The 20,824-nt window shown below is 42.8% G+C and overlaps 1 protein-coding gene across 2 annotated transcripts in view; it reads right to left on the bottom strand.

Annotated features, from left to right (window-relative positions):
- WWC2 (WW and C2 domain containing 2) overlaps window positions 1–8,719 on the bottom strand; it is a 111,698-nt gene extending 102,979 nt beyond the window's left edge. Inside the window, exon 1 of one of the 2 annotated variants that reach the window (XM_081875243.1) lies at window positions 8,223–8,719. In XM_081875243.1, the coding sequence (XP_081731369.1) occupies window positions 8,223–8,353 (131 nt within the window). In that variant the 5' untranslated portion in view covers window positions 8,354–8,719. Of the gene's footprint in view, window positions 1–7,335; window positions 7,469–8,222 lie in introns of those variants that run through there. The other variant, XM_081875244.1, reaches the window with a different exon arrangement.
- Between the last annotated feature and the right edge of the window lie 12,105 nt (window positions 8,720–20,824).

A 20,824-nucleotide genomic window follows, 5' to 3' on the forward strand; every position in this document is an offset into this window, starting at 1 on the left:
CTAAGTCCCACAAAATAAAAGCGAGAGAGACATGGCCAGACAGAGTTTCAACCCTGGGAAGTCATAATAGTGTCATATGAGTGCAGTACCCAGTAGGTGTCAGTGGCCATCACACAACAAAGTGTACATGCCTCTAGCTGAACTTAAGGGAATAGTACAAAGGTCTTTGATAGTTTGGCATGCACCTCCAGAGGTGGTATGAAAACTCTGAGCAATATTTTTGTCAGTAGTGGAAATTCAGCAGCAGCAACAAATAAATGTGTATATTGAGCACAACAGGAAGAGGATAAGAGCATTTCCACTTCTCCCCAAACAGATCAATATAGCCTTAAAGACCGACAGTGATCAATACGACCGTATAGTAATGCACACATATACTGATTTGTTAAGGATGTGCAGAAAGGCAAGCGTACCACTATATCAAAAAATAACATTAAGCTATTCAAATTATTATTCAAATTATTAATTTATAAACACAACAAATCAAACAAATTAGCTGAGAGAAACAAGACCTTTGGTTCAGCAAGTCCATTCAGTATTCCATATGTCTGCTTGTAATGCAGTAACACTCTGATGAGCACTCAAGTATCAGAGTGAAATTTAATGCATATGTTCAGGGCACAATTCTACATTTTGAGTTCAGTTACTAGCTTGATGCATCACATCCATTTTCAAAGGAACATGCAAAATATAATGCATTATATCTACCCTGAGAACACAAATATGACACCTCAAGTGAGGTGTCCCAAACATTCTGCTTTACTAGCACTAGTACCTATGTAAAACAACTTAAAGGTATTCCATCAGCCTGGATAGCTCAGTTGGTTAGACCATGGTGCTGATAACACCAAGGTTGCAGGTTTGATCCCTGTATGGACCAGCTGCATATTCCTGCATTGCAGGGGGTAGGACTAGATGATCCTCAGGGTCCCTTCCAACTCTACAGTTCTATGGTTCTATGGTTCCATGGTGCTTTAATTAACCAAACAATATCATCTTCGAACACTGGCTTTGCTTCCTAGCCTGCCATTATTTGTGGTCACTCCTAATCCCTTCTCCTGTGTCTTCTGGTGTGCAAGGGGGCTTGACAGAGATCCAGAGCAATATCTCATTTGTGTGGGGTAAGAAACGACATGAGTCTTTCCTGCTGCTCAGAAAGACTCCTGTTATTTATTATATGCTCAAAACCTGCAGTGGAAATAAAGGCAAGGACCTCCAGGGCAAGGATCTGTGGATGGGATCAGAAGGGTGGTGGCATTTGCTGATAAATGGATTTGTGGGTGCTTCGAAGCAAATGCCAACAATTTACCAAAATTTCTCTCAACTCCTCAAATAGCATAGTGACACCATCGAAGCCTTCTCCAAGTGAGTTTTTTTCTGGCTGTCAAAGATAAAGATCTCACATTCAACAACAACAAATGCCTTTCATTTCATTCAGTCATGTCTGCAGCACATTCTAAATTGCTCTCTTCCACTGATCAGTTAATTGTCCGGCTTTCAAAGCTGCCACTGCCCTGCCTTCTTCAACTTTTTTCTCCAATGGAGTCTTTTTCTCAGGTCTTCTCCAACACTGCTCAACTCTCCTTCAACTTTTTTTTCTTCCTCTCTGTTCAGCATATTGTGTGTCATTGGTCTGGCAACTGTTTCAATGAAGAGGCTAAACCAAGGGGGAGGTATACCACCTCTATTCCAAATATACAAAGCGAAACAATTTGCATCATAAGACAATTTCATTTACAAGAGTGGAAAAAACCAACCTGTCCAACATTAAGCTCTTTGAAATTTAACTGATTTCAATATTGAAGCATGTACTTAACTTTCCGATTGAAATAAATGGGCTTCAAAGTCCTTAACATTGGTTGAATCTTGTCCCATTATGACTATAAAAGGTGTCACCCATTACTACACCCAAGAGGAAAGCTCATTGCAGAGCAGCTATTATTATTTTAATAATAACGTTACCTACTGCTATCATAGAGCATTAGCACTTAACCCTGCAATTATAACTGTGTACTTTCATTCCATTAAATAAAGTCTTCTGAAGGAGTAAAACAAGTAGCTCTGTTCATTGTGGTTATAGTAAGTGCCCTCACATTACCATACAGAGAGGAAAAAGAATATAGGGGGTGTTTCTAGCACTAAAATATACAGGTAGGAGTGTTAGCAGCTACCAGATAGAACCTGAATGCTGTTTAATATTATGCCATGCAGAATGATGTTAATAACTCTTTCCATACAGACACATGCCAATGGATATATTATACTGTACTGTACTCTTCATTCTTAGGTGTTTGTAGCTGTGCATGGTGGAATTGTTACACAATTCCATAACAAATACAGAGACTCTATTATGATCAGTGGGGAGAAATAAATATATTGCAAAGTCACCCTGTCCTCAGTGATTCAAATCTTATGGCTACGCAAACATCCCCTTGATATTGGCATTTGAAACCTGTCTATCTACTCTCACCTCTGCAACCTTTGTCAGTAACTGACATTTTGACTGTCACTAACCATATTTGCTTTTTTAAAAAGCTATTTAAATCACTCCTTCAAAACTACCCACTTTCTTTTTGTCAAACTTCAAAACAATGTTCTGGCAGCTGAGCTAGACAGTTAATCTATTTCAAATTTGTAATTGGCAGGCGTGTAGTAAACAGTTAATCCTGGATAGGCATCCCAGTGGTAGCACACGAACCACCTATTGTTGACCTTGTATGCTTACATAACATTTACTTCCAGAAAACCACTTCTCTACTTAGGGGAAGTGTGACAATATGCCATCATGCCAGATCTCCAACTCAGCTGGAATAACTGTAGGATTCAAGCCAAACACTGCTTGTGAGGTCTCAAATACACTCTAAAAATTGTATTCTAGGTCTAGGAAAGGAAAGGAAGGCGATAAAGGGTGGAAAGAGATGAGCATTGAATCTTTACTGAAGTGATCGGATTATCTTTCCCCCATCATCCAATTGTGTATTTATTGTTATTTATAGCAATTTATAGAGGGATGCAGGTGGCGCTGTGGGTTAAACCACAGAGCCTAGGACTTGCCGATCAAAAGGTCGGCGGTTTGAATCCCCGCAACAGGGTGAGCTCCCATTGCTCGGTCCCTGCTCCTGCGAACCTAGCAGTTCGAAAGCACATCAAAGTGCAAGTAGATAAATAGGTACCACTCTGGCGGGAAGGTAAACGGTGTTTCCGTGCGCTGCTCTGGTTTGCCAGAAAGAAGCTTAGTCATGCTGGCCACATGACCCGGAAGCTGTATGCCAGCTCCCTCAGCCAATAAAGCGAGATGAACGCCGCAACCCCAGAGTCGGTCACGACTGGACCTAATGGTCAGGGGGTCCCTTTACCTTTACCTATAGCAATTTATGTGAAATATAAGTACCGTATTTTTCGCCCTATAGGACGCACTTTTTCCCCCTCCAAAAATGAAGGGGAAATGTGTGTGCGTCCTATGGGGCGAATGCAGGCTTTCGCTGAAGCCTGGAGAGCGAGAGGTATCAGTGCGCACCGACCCCTCTCGCTCTCCAGGCTTCAGGAAGCTATCCGCAAGCCTTGCGAGCCCGGGGGAGTTCCCACGGGCTCGCAAGGCTTGCGGGCAGCAGCCTGCAGCCCGGAGCACGGGGCGCCCTCCGGAGGATGCCCCGTGCTTCAGGAAGATGTCCGCAAGCCTTGCGAGCCCAGAGGGAGTTCCCGCCGGGCTCGCAAGGCTTGCAGGCAGCAGCCTGTTCTGGGGGCTGGGGTCGGGGGAAGCTCGGGCTTCTCCCACGCCAGCCCCATGCCTGGGGGGGATTTTTTTTTTCTTTATTCCCCCCCCCAAAAAAAACTAGGTGCGTCCTATGGGGCGGTGCGTCCTATGGGGCGAAAAATACGGTAGGTTCAACAGGGGGGGGGGGGCTCCAAAGGCAGATCTAGGGGAGTGCAACGAGTGTGGTAGCACCACAACAATAACATCCAACAGAAGGTGAGAGGTGAGGGGGCACTAGTTTTTGGTGTTGCACAGGCCGCCACTGATATTTGAGATGCCAAGGTCCGCCACTGGGGGATTGCATACTCCAGACAGCTCAACCACAACAGATTGCTTTCCCTACAGTGACACAGGCAGAGGATGCTGCTGGTGATGCAAGAGTTAAAACCAATGGAGACTGGTCTATTGGGCAAATGGGGCATTGCCCCAACCCGTCTGCCCTCAGCCAGTCCCCACCAGCTTGCCTTCTTACTTGCAACCAGTCCAGGGGTGGTAGCACTGTCTTTCACCTTTCCCAGCCTTAGACTCAGCTGTCCTTGTAGGGCCCAGCATGGAGGAGGATGGTGACAAAACTATAATTAGTCGGCTCGGTCTCTCATTGACTGTCTCCAGCAACTTTCTGCCCTCCATCCTACCAGCTATCAGTGGCTAAAACAGCATCCTCTGACAGGCTATTACATTCCTCTTGCTTTCCATTTAAAACTAAGGCTGAAATCCACTGGACACAACAGGGATTACTTCCAAGTAAACATGCGTAGGATTGCATTGAATATGCCTTAAAACCCTGTGCCCTTAAAAATAACAACAAAGAACAATGTTATAAAAGTACAAAGGGCATTGGCTTTTGCACCTGGTAGCTACTGAACAGGTGCTGGGCACCGAATACTGTCCTAACATGAGGAAGATACAATATATTAGATATGATACTACTTTATCTAAGAATCAGATCACTGGTCCATCTAGCTTAGTATGGTCTACTATTGACTGGTAGACTTTATCTCAGCCAGTTTATGGTCCCAACCCCAGATTTTCTCAAGGATGGAAGAACGTGGGGGAGGGATTACTTATGAGGAAGGCATCCCACACATTTTCTTTCAGCTGGGCTCTATTTCAAGTGAATCTAGGGTTTTAACTAAAGGTTTTGAAAAGATTTTGGGGGTATTTGCAGAGAAATGGTTAAGCACCTACCCCAACTTAACTTTCTGAAGCCTTCACCACGGCAAACCTGGAGCATAGAAGTTTGCTTGTACAAAGACAGACCATTGGGTCCATCAGACTCACTATTGTCTATACTAGGTGGCAGCAGATTTCTATCATTTCATAATAGGCCCTACCTGGAGAAGCCAAGGACTGAACCTGGGAACTTTGACATGCAATGCTTGTGCCCTGTGACTACTCTGCAATTCATCCCCAATATGGGGTTTTAACTATAAATGTCTCTGGTAAGACCAAGACTGACTGTCAGAGAGAAGTTTTTCTCTGCTCTGCTACTCAATGCCTTTTAAAGGTAGAGATGTCAGACAGTGAATCTAAGGCCCTTCTGTACTGAGAGCATGCATTGAGATATGGCCCACTCTGAGACCCTTACACCTGATTCTACAAGTCACTGTGCCAGCACAACAGTTCTTAAGGTCAGCCCTTACTATACTCTGAAACACATTTACAGTGGTACCTCGGGTTAAGTACTTAATTTGTTCTGGAGGTCCGTTCTTAACCTGAAATTGTTCTTAACCTGAAGCACCACTTTAGCTAATGGGGCCTCCTCCTGCTGCTGCGCCGCCACTGCACGATTTCTGTTCTCATCCTGAAGCAAGGTTCTTAACCTGAGGTACTATTTCTGGGTTAGCGGAGTCTGTAACCTGAAGCGTATGTAACCTGAAACGTATGTAACCTGAAGCGTATGTAACCCGAGGTACCACTGTACTAGCAAAGAAAATCAACTGAAATAATTGGCTACAATCTGACACACATTTGCCTGAAAATAAGACCCACTGAAGATAGTAGTTCTTACTTCTGAGTAAATATGCATAGGATCGTGCTGCAATACTATGCACACTTACTTGGGAGTAAGTCATATATTTCACTATGTAGCTGGGCTATAACTCTGGATAGATTCAAGATGAGATGTTAACCTTTTTACAAGGCGGATCATGCACTGTATACTGAACTCAAATAACAGGGTATACATTACCTGCCTTTTCCCCTTTGTTCCCATATTTGTGTCTCACAGCCGAGACCCATACATTAGTTATGGATTATCTTAAGTGCGAAGTGCAACATACCTCTTTCTGTTTGTTCTGTAACAGTGAGTAATGAGATTGACAAGCATTAATAGAGTTACCCCAAACACTGTCTCCTACACTGTTTAACAAGGACTTCACTTCATTAGCTCTTGTGAAAGAAAATACAGTCAAGCTATGGGCTGAAAGTGCCCCAAGTCTTCTCTCACTTCAGAAGTTAGGAAATTAATGAAAAGTGAAAAACAGTAGCCAACTCAAATCTCATGTGATACAAGAGGCAAATTGCACTTCATTTTTTTAATATAGCAGGGGAAAATGTAATTGTAAAGTTATAGCTGCAAGTCTGGCTAGCAGAACAGAAAAACCAGATATCTGATCAATACTAGCCACATGTTCAAGGTGTCACAACTACTCAAAATTTAGTTAACAACGCACAGCAAAAACAATATTTAATTTGAGTCTACAGCACTCTTGATAGACAGTAGCACAATATCCTTCATTCAAGCATTACATTTTTTCTGTAATCTATTCATAAACAAACATTTAAATGTAAAATCAACAGAAAACAGGTAAGACGTTTTCAAAACTTTATCATTATAAGTTGCCAAATATATGCAGAACTCAGTACAATTACCACAACCTGCAAAACCCACCACTTTATCAACATTTACATTCTGTTTCAAATATTTTTTTGAAGTTCACAGAACGTCAAATAAGAATGTTTGATCAGCAGTTTGAAAACAGTTTCATTCCAGTAACATGTTTATTGTTGCAGCTGCTACATTTTGCACGAGGCATGTCAAACTTTTCAGTGTGCAAGCACCATGGAGTCGCTGCAGCTACTCTTTCTTATTTCAGCCAGGAAATATAAGCCAAGACCCTCATGAATAATTCAGCACCGTTTGTGCCATAAATTTATAATGCCCCTTATTAGTTGGGAGATAACTGGACTTCATTGGGCTTAATAAAGTCCAACACTAGTTCCAAATGTGAACCAATGGCCACTGGATATGTTTTAATAAAATTATATACTGGAGAAACTGTTCCTTAACCAAAGACAGGACATCTTAGATCACTAGTATTATTCTTGCAACGGATTAAATAGAAACTAATATTTTTATAAAGAAAATAATTAGTTATGGGATCTCTCATCACGAATTTTATCCCCTTGTTTACATTCAAAACCTCAAGTTTGAGGACTAGGAAAGGCAGGGAGCATCCTATAATCTGGAAGGGGGGGGGGGGGATAAAAGCAGTCAGTTGAGGCCTAGTTTTGTGGTTCAGGCATGAGGCCTGTGAAGACTTCTAATCCAGGATTTCAGAAGTAATGGAAGTTCAAACCTGTTACATGCCAAACCTGCAGTTCCAAAAACAGACTGAGCAAACTGCCTACACTTCCCCACCAGCAGCAGCACTTACTCCTCAGAAAGGCTGTTCAAAAAAGTTTTGTACTAAAGAGAACGAAGTCAAATACAGTCTTATCACTTTTTCTTTTTTCTTTTTTCTTTTTTTTTTTTTTTGCACACAGTCCCAAGATCTTGACTGTGTAGATTTTGGAAGAAAGAAAAAAATAGGGAGTGTAAAAACAACTTGGCGGAATTCTTTAAAAGACTGACCAATCTATTCTAATTGGAATCTGAGTTCTTAAAAAAGAAATCTTTAAAACTTGTGCAAAGTTGTTGTTGTTGTTTTAAAAAAGAAGAGAGCGCCTCAACCGACTTTAGTTCTAAAGGCAATAAAGTTTACGGTAGAAGGAATTTGCATTTTTTTAAAAAAAATTAAATTGAGAAGGAATGGGTGGGGATTCTGTGGCGGGTCACGAGAGCCTGAAGACATTCCCAGAGTTCTTTCCTTCCTCTTCCCAAACTCTCCTTTTTATTTCCCAGCCTTGCAGAGTCACTTTCACTCTCTCGTCTCCAACTGCACACAAACACACACACACACACCCCTCGCAGGACAACACATGCCAGAAAAACACACAAACACATACACCCCTCAGCTCCTCCCAAAATAATACTGGAAAGGAACCCACTCCCCTTTTTTATTTTTACTTTTTGCAGATTCTTATATAACTGTACGAGACCCTCCCTTACACGGGAGGAGGAGAGGCGGAAAGAAACTCTCTAAAGTTAGGACAAGCGAGGCTGGTGCCAAGTGCTCTCCCCCCGCCCCCCCGCATGCTTCAGTCCCCGTCTCTTGTGCTGCCCCCCCCCCCAATCTACACCCACCTGTCTCTGGGGTCGATCCAGCTGGTCTGCTTGGTGTTGTGGTCGATGTAGAAGACTTTCCCATCGAAATCCCTCGCCTCCTCCCAGCCGTCGGGTAAGGGCAGCTGCCCATTCCCCACTTTCCTAGGCATGGCCGAGGGCGGGGGGTAGCAGCTGCTGCTGCTGCTCCATAGGGACCAGAAAACAAGAAAGGAAGAAAGGAGGGAAGCGGGAAAAAGGAGGACGACCCTACTTCTCTCTCTCTCTTCCCCCCCACCCCCTCTTACTTCTCCCCGGGAACCCTGGGCGGGTGGAGGGAGGCAGGCAGAGCCTTTGCAAATCGGCCAGGAAACTCGGCGGAGTTTCAGTCCACCATGTCTGAACGGGAGTCTCCGCTTCCTGCCCCCATTCCGTAGCAGCAGCGGGTCGGGAGGGGGGTCCAGGCTGAGCCGAGGCGGCGACTGGGTTCCGATCCGGGGCGGGCGCGGAGGGTCGAGTTGTGGGGGGGGGGGTAGCCCGCCTCAGCCCCCCGAGCGGCGGCGGCGGCGGCGGTAGCAGAAGCAGCCGCTCATTAGCATGAGATTAGCATCCATCTCATCTGCATGCACATTCCTCGCTGGGGCATTCCTGAGCGTTAACCCTGCCAGTGCCAAAGGAAGAAAGGAAGGGAGAATGAAAGACAGGCAGGCAGGCAGAAAGGCCGTCATCACATGTGAATGTGCGGGGGGGGGGGGTAGTCAGAAAAAGCGGGTGATGGGGGGAGGAAGAGGCGAGGAAAGAGAAGCAGAGACAAAGGTGATCACAAAAGTGATTTCTTAAATTATAATAATAAACCCTCTATGAACTGTATGGGGGGCACTGAAAAGTTTACTGCAACAACTCCCAAAATGCAAACTTTGAAAGTCCATCGGTCCCACCAAGTCAGCTCCCCAAAGTAGTTAGGCATGACCTCAATGGGTCCGCTGTTGTGACCAGCAGCCGATTGTTTTCTGGCCCAGCAAAGGCTGCTTTCTACATCACACTTTTTATAAGTAGGGCAAGTACTCTCAGGAGTCACTTCAGCAACTAAGAACATTGTGTTCATGTTCCAGAAGGCTTCATTTTGTCCCTCAAGATGCCACTGGGAGTCTTGGAGTAGCCACAGAGCGTTCCTGAGCCTGAAACGACAAAGACAACCTTTTCCTCACATTTATCTTGTTTTAAATCAGGGGGTGCCTTGCAGATGCAATCCAGTGAAAAAATAAAGCAGGGACTACCTGCTTTAGGTATTACGGTAGTTTTTCTCAGCACAGGTATCAATACCTATAATGGGAATACCTATGGGACGACAAAGTCAGTATGGTCCTGTGGATAAACAGCTGGAATTTAGTGGAATGGAGAGAGAAATATTTAAACATAATGATGTCCAGCGCATAAGCATCGTGAAACTGAAAAAGTAGCTTTAACTATTGTATTCACTGCATATATGAGTGGAAATTGCCCAGAAAGTCCAACACAGTCACATTTAATGTCAAAAGAAAAATTTCCCAACTATTGCAGGATTAGCTGAAAGGGAACATTCAATGGCTCAACTCTCTGCAACATTCCATAGTTCCTAGTCAGGCTTTCTAATTTTAAAATTTTATATTATTTTTATTTCTTTTCATTTACAAACTAAAACTGTATACTTATTTTTACACGGTGAGTCCTAGAAGTTTGTAGAAACCTCCTTGGCTCCTACCTTATTTTGGGATATCTGTTTTCTTACAGGCATGGGACCATTGAAGGTCATTATTTGGGGGAATTATAATGGACAGATTTCACAAAGAGCAACATACACAGCAGAGTTTACTAAAACTGTTTTAGGGGATGCTTTAGTTTAACTTCTTTATAAATCACTTTTTAAGTCACAGCAATTTTTGCATAACCCTCATCTGAAGGTGCCTTATAATCAATATTTCTCCACAATCTGTCCAGGCCACAAGTCTCACAACCAGTGTTTTTTTTCTGGGGGGACACATACCCCTAAACATTTTGTGAATCTATGTTTTACCTCATGGAGGGGCAGTATTTCAATATGAGTAGGAAAATGAGAGTACCCCTGAACATTGTTTTAGGGAGGAAAGCACTGCTCACAACAATCGTACCTGCTCCCACAGATGATAAGGGTCTACCAAAGCTTTGAACCATGCCTATTACATGACAAGTTGCATCTGCTAAGAGTTTCCTCTTCCATCAAAAAGCTTCATACTCTACTGCAGGGATGGGGAACTTCTAGCTCTCAGAATCCAGACTGCAAAGTCTTGCCAGGCTACACCTCCACCTGATGACTCACTAGCTGCTGCTGCTGTAGCACTCTGTGCTTGCTTCCCAAATTTACATAATCTGGTCATTCTTGGAATCACAATCTAGGTAAAGGTACCCCTGCCCGTACGGGCCAGTCTTGACAGACTCTAGGGTTGTGCGCTCATCTCACTCTATAGGCCGGGAGCCAGCGCTGTCCGCAGACACTTCCGGGTCACGTGGCCAGCGTGACAAGCTGCATCTGGTGAGCCAGCGCAGCACACGGAACACCGTTTACCTTCCCGCTGGTAAGCGGTCCCTATTTATCTACTTGCACCCGGGGGTGCTTTCGAACTGCTAGGTTGGCAGGCGCTGGGACAGAACTACGGGAGCGCACCCCGCCGCGGGGATTCGAACCACCGACCATGCAATCGGCAAGTCCTAGGCACTGAGGTTTTACCCACAGCGCCACCCGCTATTAACCTATTACTTAATACAGAAAAAGAAAGCTAGTTTATTTAACCATTTATATGGGTGATAGCCAATGTTAGTCATATTCAGAGTAGACCTATGTCCATTGATTTTAATGGGTCTACTTTGAGTATGAGTGGACGCAGGTGGCGCTGTGGTCTAAACCACTGAACCTAGGGCTTGCTGATTGGAATGCCCACGACAGGGTGAGCTCCCATTGCTTGGTCCCAGTTCCTGCCCACCTAGTAGTTCGAAAGCACATGAAGTGCAAGTAGATAAATAGGTACCGCTCCAGCGGGAATGTAAATGGCATTTCCGTGTGCTGCTCTGGTTTGCCAGAAGCGGCTTAGTCTTGCTGGCCACATGACCCGGAAGCTGTTTGCGGACAAACGCCGGCTCCCTCGGCCTATAGAGCGGGATGAGCATGCAACCCCAGAGTCGTCCACAACTGGACCTAATGGTCAGGGGTACCTTAATGTTGGATAGCACCCTATATTTTTAACCTTATCCAAATCGAACAATTAAGCAGGCCAGATGGAGGCCTTTGGCTTTTAATAATCTAAGCAAGGCCTTTTAGAGTAGGTGGGAGGTTTTAATGTTTTCTTCCCCTGCGCCACCTTGTTTTAATATATGTATGCAGTGCTTTGGGGAGGGCAGAGGTATGCATACCCCTAAATATGTTGTGAATCTTTGTACTTTTGTCCATTTACTGTATTTATTTTTCCCATTTTGAACTACAAAATGAGGGTTTTCTTGAGTCAAAGTGAGAGTACCCCTAAACATTTTTAAGGAGGGAAAAGCACTGTACATATGTATTTTATTTTGTTTTTTGTCATTTTGTCAAAAGTGACTAATAAGATTAATAATAATAGTAATAATAATCTCCTGTCTTTCCTTACTGTTTTTCTGACACAGTCATTTTCTCCTGTCATAACACAAATAATAACCACTCACTGACAAATCAGATATATGTATGATGAAGTAACAGAAAAAACTAAACAAAGATAGGAAAAGGAAGAAGAAAGTGACTAGGACACATACAGTATGTGGTGTGTAAAATATTCACGTTTTCTATTCATAATTTGTCATTATAAATAAAAATGAGAGAAATGTGCAAAATATAAAACAATCCCTGTACATATTAGCAAAATAACAGTAACAATTTATATTCTGAATGGAAGTTTCACATCCCTCAATTACCATGTTTCAATATTCATGCTTAGAATATTCCTTGGACAATGCTGATTCCAGTAAAGAATAAAAGAAGTATTTTTTTTCTGAAATATTTCTATTGAGTTGATTCATTCATTGCATAATTGTTTATATTACATTATTTTATTCAATACTATCAAGTTCTGATGTTCTTCTTCCATTAGCCTATTAAGGATATTCTATCCATTTCCATGTCCTTGTGATCATTATGCAGGCAGCTATCAGCATATGAATACCAAAATCTTCATTGCTCTGAACCTGATGTTTGAGTTTCCCAAAAGCATTATCACTAGATTCAATTGTAATTGACAACTAGTTATTTAATTAATATTTACTTGAATCCTCCCTCAAAATTTTTTTTTAATTAAACAACAATACCAGCACTAACAGAACACCAACTTTCCTTCATACTTTTAAATGTAGGTATGAGCTTTTCTGCAGCAAAAAATACACATGTGCCCAAGCAGACAAACTGGTTTTAATTTTATCAAATGCACTTTCTTTTATTAATAAGATTCAAAAGTATGTACGTTGAAAAATGTGAAGAGGAGATTCCTGTCTTTTGAACCCAGCTGCCAAGTATTGATTTTGGCACCACAGTAGAACTTCAAAGTATGAAAATAGAGCAAGTTCTTATAAGGAGAGAGTAGCCTATTCTCCAGCTAATGCACATTTGTGTCTAAGTAGCCTCTGCAACTATATACTGTACGTGGTCTACAAATCTGCTATAAAGAGTTAGTACAGATATCTCATCTACCTTGCTTCTTTCTCTGCAATTAATTATGCTAGTGTCCTATGAGATGCAACAATTTCCACACTTGAGTAAGGGCATATTTACATTATTTGGTGTACTAACATGATCCATGTGTAACAGCAACAGATTGAAAGATAGCTTCTCAGACTAAAACTATATTTTGTACCACATGGTGTATTTGTAATGAAAAGTAGGCCTGGCTGGGAAATTACCAAAGGAAACCTGTGACCCAATGGAAGTTCAAACAATCATTTTCCAGCATGTGCCAAGGTTGAACTTAATTCAGAAAGTGGTTTATTTTACAATTTCAGATTACTGCAGTCTGGAGAATGCACTACAGATGTGTGGCAGACCACCCCTCACCATTACACACAAAAAACACAAAAAACAACCACTCAGTAAAGGTTATTGACCCACAGTGACTCTTTAGTTCACTTTGGTGTTGTATATACAGTATTTGATAAAAGGAAGTTCAAGCCCTTTGGGGTGGAGTTTATCATGCAGAAACCTCTCCAGTGTAAGTATATTCAATGTTTAAAAGAGCAAGCCAAACCATTAAAGTGGGGTGGGTGGGTGTGTCATGAGCCCCACAACACTGTTAGAATCAGGTTTCGATTGGCAGGCTCTGATGGAAGAGGAGGAAGAGGAAACAGAGGGAGGGGTCTGAATTGGGGTGTGTGGAATGTCGGGGTGTACGAAGTGGGGGGCGGAGGGGACGGATCGCCCTGGGTGCCACTTGGGGGGTGACAAGATGGCCCCTGCCTCCCCCCAGCTGTAGAGTGGTTGAGGGTGCACACAGTCAGTATGGACGCCGCTTGTGCGGTGTCCATATGGGCTCCCGCTCTTACCGTCCATAGGGGCTGCCTCTTGCACAGCGACCGTACAGGCTGCTGCGCATGCGCACTCCATACGGGATGCCACACGTGTCACCAGTGGTTTGCCCTGCTCCTCAGCGTCCCGCCCTGGGTCCCGGAGAGGGTTCCTTCGCCACTGGTGGGATGGAGGAGAGGGGATCACCCCTTCTGCCCTGACTTCACTTACTTTGTAAGCAGAAGCAAGGGTGATGGCATTGCTGTATGTGTAAGGAGGAACAGGCAGTGTTGCATTGCTGTATGTGCTATGATGTCCGGAGGTGGGCTAGTTGAATGTGTCCCCTGCCTCCCTGAGTTCATTGGCTCCCTCCATGTCTGGGTGACACAAGATGTCATTGGTTTTGTGGGCATTGGTTAATGTTTTCAAAGATGCTGGGGCTTGTTATCTGCCATTTTTTGCACTGTTTTCTGGTTATCTGTTTTGCAGCTCCCCTCTTGAGCTGAGTACGTTTAGGATAGAGTGGCAATTCCACTGACATCTCTCTCCTGTCTCAGTGTGCGATTAGGACATAGGATAACTCTGCACTTTAAAATCCAGACAGATGCAAAATAAAGACAGAGAGCAGATTCTGGCTGCTCCAGCCCTATAGTTTGCTCTCCATGGGAATGTTTGCCTCATCAGTAGGATGATATAGCTTTAGAAAGGATTAGTAACAGGGAAAGTCCTTGACACAAATAAGGAAGTGGTGCCTAGTTAAAAAGACTTATTTCCGTAGTACAGGTCGGGGAGTATAAATACCAATCTGAAATATTTCTAATACAGATGAAATTATTTGGAATTAATAATAAAGCAGGAGGAGAATGTTTTGGTACTGCATGCAAGACTGAAGCATATGCAAGTACAAGTCCTCATTTGACAATGACAGAGTTTTCCTGTTGTCATGTTTTATTACAGTATTTTGAGACAGCAGCCCAGGAAAACATTTAAACTTGCACTTAATCATGTAATCAGATTTATTAGGGGGCTGTCATGAACCCCACAGCACTGCTAGGATCAGGCTTGAGTTGGCAGACTTTGATAGAGGAGAAAGAAATGGGGATGGGGCTGAAATGGGGGGACCTTAGTTGGAGGAGGGGAATCTTCCCTTTCTACTTGTACATCAGAAACATTGGAAGGGGGAGCAGAGGTGCTGGCTTCCCCCTCTGACCTTCCTGAGGAGCAGAGAGTCTCAGTAGAGGCTGGGGAAGGCTTTGATCAGCCAAGGCAGGAAGCAGAATAGGAGCTTGAGCGGGAGGGTACAGTCTTGTCACCTAGAACCAAATATTGCTTTCCCAGGTGGGAGCAGACCCACCTGCCACGATGGAGTGCATGTGGATAACTGAGAGCCAGTGTGGTGTAGTGGTTAAGAGCGGTAGTCTTGTAATCTGGGGAACCGGGTTCGCGTCTCCGCTCCTCCACATGCAGCTGCTGGGTGACCTTGAGCTAGTCACACTTCTCTGAAGTCTCTCAGCCCCACTCACCTCACAGAGTGTTTGTTGTGGGGGAGGAAGGGAAAGGAGAATGTTAGCCGCTTTGAGACTCCTTTGGGTAGTGATAAAGCGGGATATCAAATCCAAACTCTTCTTCTTCTTCATGCTTGCAATCCTGACATTCCCACAAGGAAAGAGAGTCTCACAAATGAGTGCACCATATCTCTCATTGAAATCTTGGTGGGAGGAGTGGGGAAGCTTGTTTGGACATCTTCATTGCTTCTGTCCGTTTCTGAACTTCTAGTCCTGCTCCTGGATTCCGGAATCATGACTCCTGAGCACTATCCCTGCTGCTGAGCCGGTACTGTTAGTTGCCTGAATAAAAATGTCTTTGCTACATCCAAGTAAGAGCGCGTGTGTGTGTGTGTGTGTGTGTGTGTGTGTTGGACAGGAGCCGGGACAGGGCTGCAATTTGTACAGTGAGTTGATGGAAGAGTTCTTAGTGTTACAAAATATGCAGCAACTATCACATTTATAGCACAGCAGATTATTATTTCTATACGGTCTGTGTATTATCCTTTTATGCTGTAATCAATATTCCTAGTCCCCCACCCCAATAATATTGTTCCATTTGACTGAATTAGCTTTAGCTTTGAATATCTGGAAATCCAGTGAAAGAATGTATAGACATGTGTGAGGGTCTGAGACAGACTGGATTAAAGTATATACAGGAATTACACTGAACCATACTGTGAGACTGACCCATCTGTTACACTCTTTGCTTTCCTTCCTGTTAGGCACACAGAAAGCAGTCAAATAAACACACAAAGCGCCAGACACCTTTTCTTTGTCTCTTTTATAATCTCCCATCTGGTTATTTTAATTTTTGCAGTGGACAAACTACTTAATTTCCATACACATGGAACAGGGCCTCTTCTCTCCTGAAGGAGCCCACTGTAGGACAAATCCACTTTCCAATTACAAGGCACTCTCAGATAATTACCATGTAGGTGGGGCTGGCTCATCTATTGGAAATGTGGGACATTTGTCCTATGAATTGTGTTGCTTCCAGATGACCTCTTTATATAACATTCATTCTGATTTAATTGTGGGCATGTTTTTCAACATTGCATCAAACAATTGCTATCCCATACTTTCTAGTGTACTTTTTGAGCACTTTTCTTAGCACAAAAAGTCCATTTTCTTTGTGGGAAGAGGCAGGTTTCTTGCACAAGAGCAGCAAATCCACTTCTACAATGTGAATTTACCAGTGTGCGATTCAATCCCACTGCAAAGAAGCAACAGTCTGGTAGCTACCATGAGTTCTGCAGAAGGCACCAAGGAGACAAGTGCTCAGAAAGAAAAGAGTGGTTTCAGTAACAAAGCTATGGTTTTATTGATAATATACAGCATGTATAACCAAGCAGCATGTTCAGTTAGGAATTACATGAAATAATTTGGAATAAAATAATTTGTTTTAATACTACAATAACACATGAGAAATTGAACTACATGTATTAATTAATTGGCTTGAGTTGATATTTTGTTCACTGATCACAGGACATAGTTGCTGAATGAGTCCTTGGTAGTGGCCAGTATAACCAAAGGAGAGAGAAAACCATACAAAGGAATCAGCTCGTGAGTGTCAACAGGACAAAGGCATACATTCTATTTAGCCAGGATCAAACCAGTGTCAGTTTCCAGAAGATTCATTCATGGGGATCTAGGAACTAGAAGATGGTGCTGGGAGCATAGAACAGATCTGGGAAATTTGTTCAAAGTGCCATTGGGGACAGGCATAATAATTTTACCTGTCAAGTCTTAGAGAATGAAGAGAATGAAACAGGAATGGCAACTCTAGAATGATGCTTTCCAAAATTTATGCACTCACCTAGAGTTTTGAAACAGCATTCCCAAAATCTCCCAAAAAGAAAAGGGACAATGTTTTACCAGGAAAAAGGGACTGTCCCTGCTAAACAGGGAAGATTTGTGTATATGCAGCTTACATATATAGGTTCAGGTGAACACCCATCAAATCATCTTAGAGACTTAGTTAGCTTCTACAGTAGAGCTGCTGCAGCATGTATGTATGTACAGTGGTACCTCGGGTTAAGTACTTAATTCGTTCCGGAGGTCCGTTCTTAACCTGAAACTTCAGGTGCTTTTAACCTGAAGCACCACTTTAGCTAATGGGGCCTCCTGCTGCTGCTGTGCCGCCGGAGCACAATTTCTGTTCTCATCCTGAAGCAAAGTACTTAACCCAAGGTACTATTTCTGGGTTAGTGGAGTCTGTAACCTGAAGCGTATGTAACCTGAAGCGTATGTAACCCAAGGTACCACTATATGTGTGTGTGTGTGTGTGTGTGTGTTCGTATATATATATGTATATGTATACGTATACGAATACACATACACATACATACAGACATACACACAAACTTTTCTAGGTCTAAAAGGACATTACATGATAAAACGTTGGAGCTACTGCACATTGCCAGACCATTTTCAAACTGTAGAGACAGAACTGTCTGAAGATAGATGGACTCATCACAATGTGATGCTTAATAGTGTAGTAACAACAACAACAAAGTCTTGGTTCTCAATGATATTAGAATATAAATTTCAATATGGCAGAACTGGGAGGTAGCAAAGAGAGGAAAGAGACAGGAGGAGCAAAGGTAGCCACTGATGATTGAGAGCAGCCAATGCAATTACATGATGTACCTAGGCTTCACTTCAGTTGGATATTAGACTAAGGTTAGAAAGAGTACAGCTCCCTCTTCTGATCAGCTGTCATGGTGGCATAGGGAATGGGAAACAAATGCCTAGCATCCAAGATCTAATATTGATTGTAATATTGATATTGGGACGCAGGTGGCGCTGTGGGTTAAACCACAGAGCCTAGGACTTGCCGATCAGAAGGTCGGCAGTTCGAATCCCTGCGACGGGGTGAGCGCCCGTTGCTCGGTCCCTGCTCCTGCCAACCTAGCTGTTCGAAAGCACAAAGTGCAAGTAGATAAATAGGTACTGCTCCGGCGGAAAGGTAAACGGCGTTTCCGTGTGCTGCTCTGGTTCGCCAGAAGCAGCTTAGTCATGCTGGCGACATGACCCGGAAGCTGTCTGCGGACAAACGCTGGCTCCCTCGGCCAATAAAGTGAGATGAGCGCCGCAACCCCAGAGTCGGTCACGACTGGACCTAATGGTCAGGGGTCCCTTTACCTTTACCTTTACCTTAGAAAGAGTACAGCTCCCTCTTCTGATCAGCTGTCATGGTGGCATAGGGAATGGGAAACAGATGCCTAGCATCCAAGATCTAATATTGATTGTACCTGATACAAGGTACCCACAACATTTCATTAAAACTGGCCATGTGTTTTTTTGAAGTGTTAAGGGAACAATGTAGTCCATGTACAGCAAATTTCTAGAAGGAGATTTCACTGGGGAAGATTCCCTTTGGCTCACTAAAACCCAGTTTCATCCACACCCCCCCTCTGCAGTGTAGTTTCAGTACTCAGACAACCAGGATTCTCATCTGACCTTGTCTCACCTTCCCACTGTCGGTGCCCGCGGCCAGGTGCATGAACAGGCAAAACTAGGACTGCTCGAATTAGGGGAGGAAGGTTATGAGGGCTTGATCCACAATCCCACCCCACTAATCCCTCCAACTTTAGCCTTCATCCTTCTAAAAACTTTAGCTAAGGGATCATAAGAAAGATAAGTGGGCCAGTTCCCCTCTGACTGTCCTTGCAATTCAAGTGGCAGCTCTCAGGGTAAATAGGAGGACATGTTCAAATCCCCCTTCACCCTGTCTAGCCCCACCTTCTGCTCAGAGCAAGTCAGAAGTGAGAGAAGGAGCAAGTTAGATGGGGATGTGGAAGATCGGCGCATCCTGCAGATCCTTCCTTCTGCCTGCTCACAGACGTGTATGCACATATGAAAATAGGGGGGAAGAAGGAAACAAGGCTCCATTGAGTCTATTAGAATCCTCTATGTGTAGGTACTGCACTTGGAATGGATAGGATCAGGCCCTCTTTTATCTTCCACTATAGTTCCACTGTAGCCTTAACTACTCAGGCATTACTATGCATTATAGTGCCTAAATAATATATGTTAAAGTGTCCTTTCGTAGCATTATGCAGAATGTTTTAAGGTGCACTAAATCTTATTTTTTCTTGAATAGGAATGGCTCTTTAATCTGCTTCTGCTTCTGAACATTGCTTAAAATTATGGCATATATACTACAAATAGCTTTTGGTTTTCACCATTTATTTGACAAATATAATTATTTTCAGGAAAAGCTTGTCAAACACAGTTAATATTCCCACTGGCTAAGCCCTTAGGTAATAGATCTCAAAGTAATAGTTGCATTCTGAGAGTTTATTTTTTCTTATTATTTTCATTAGAAGAAACCTTTAATAATATTTAGTGGTGTTTCTCTCTCTCCTGAAAAACATTTTCCAGGCTTCTGCTAATTAAAACCTTTATATCTTTTAGACAGTAAGAGTGGCTTTTCAAACCTGTAACTATTATGTAACTTGCTTTATTAGGGGTTCAATTGTAAAGCCAGATAAACCTGCGATTTAATAATTGACACTTACCGACTACATTTTCCCCATGTAGAACAGTTTGCAAACATTAATTAACTAATTAATCCTTGAGTGACTCCTATAATTTAAGTAAGTAAGTACATCCTCACACATTTCCCTGTAATTTAGGTAAATAAGCATTGTCTCATGCATTTTGCAGAGAAAACAGTTTATAGGCACCAAGAAAAAGAGGGAGGAAAAAACCAAACCACTGCTATAGCAAGAAATGAAATCCATTTGTGGTGATCAGTTTCTACTTTAATATTTCTAAATTATAATGTGAAATCTAGGCTTTCCTTTGCCAACTTTCAAATAAAAAAGCAGGAACACCCCCCCCCCCAGCTTACTACAGAACCTTGGTTCTCAAATGTCTTGGTACTCATACGTTTTGGCTCCCGAATGCCGGAAACCCAGAAGTAAGTGTTCCAGTTTGCAGACTTTTTTGGAAGCCGAACGTCCGACGCGGCTTCTGCTTGAGTGCAGGAAGCTCCTGCAGCCAATCGGAAGCCGTGCCTTGGGTTTCTTTTTTTAAAAATTCTTTTTATTCATTTTCTATAACCAAACAACGAAAAATAAAGAAAAAAAACACACAAATAAACACACCAAAGAAAAAAGAAAACATCAACCAAAACAGAAAACATGAACAGACCAGTAACAACAAATAATGGTTGACTTCCCTCCATCTTGGTTTTGGGTTATGTAAAATAATAATTCCACTCTGCAGTTTTCATTTTATATCATCTACACATCGCAAGGATTATATTAAACCTACTGTGATTTTTATATCTCTAGAATTTGTTTCCATGTATGTTATAAATTTGGTCCAATCGTCAATAAACTTTGTACCTTTTTGCTGTCTGGTATTCTGCGTCATTTTTGCCAAATCCATATTTTCAAATAATTTAATTTGCCAATCTTTAACGGTCGGGATATTTGGGGTTTTCCAATTTTGTGCTAACAGGATCCTGGCAGCTACAGTTGCATATTGAAACATTATATGGTCTTCTTTCTTAATCTCGTCTCCGATCATTCCCAGAAGGAAGGCTTCGGGTTTTT

The sequence above is a fragment of the Podarcis erhardii genome (genome assembly GCF_964252035.2).
Source record: "Podarcis erhardii genome assembly, chromosome: 9".
NCBI classification, from domain to species: Eukaryota; Metazoa; Chordata; class Lepidosauria; order Squamata; family Lacertidae; genus Podarcis; species Podarcis erhardii.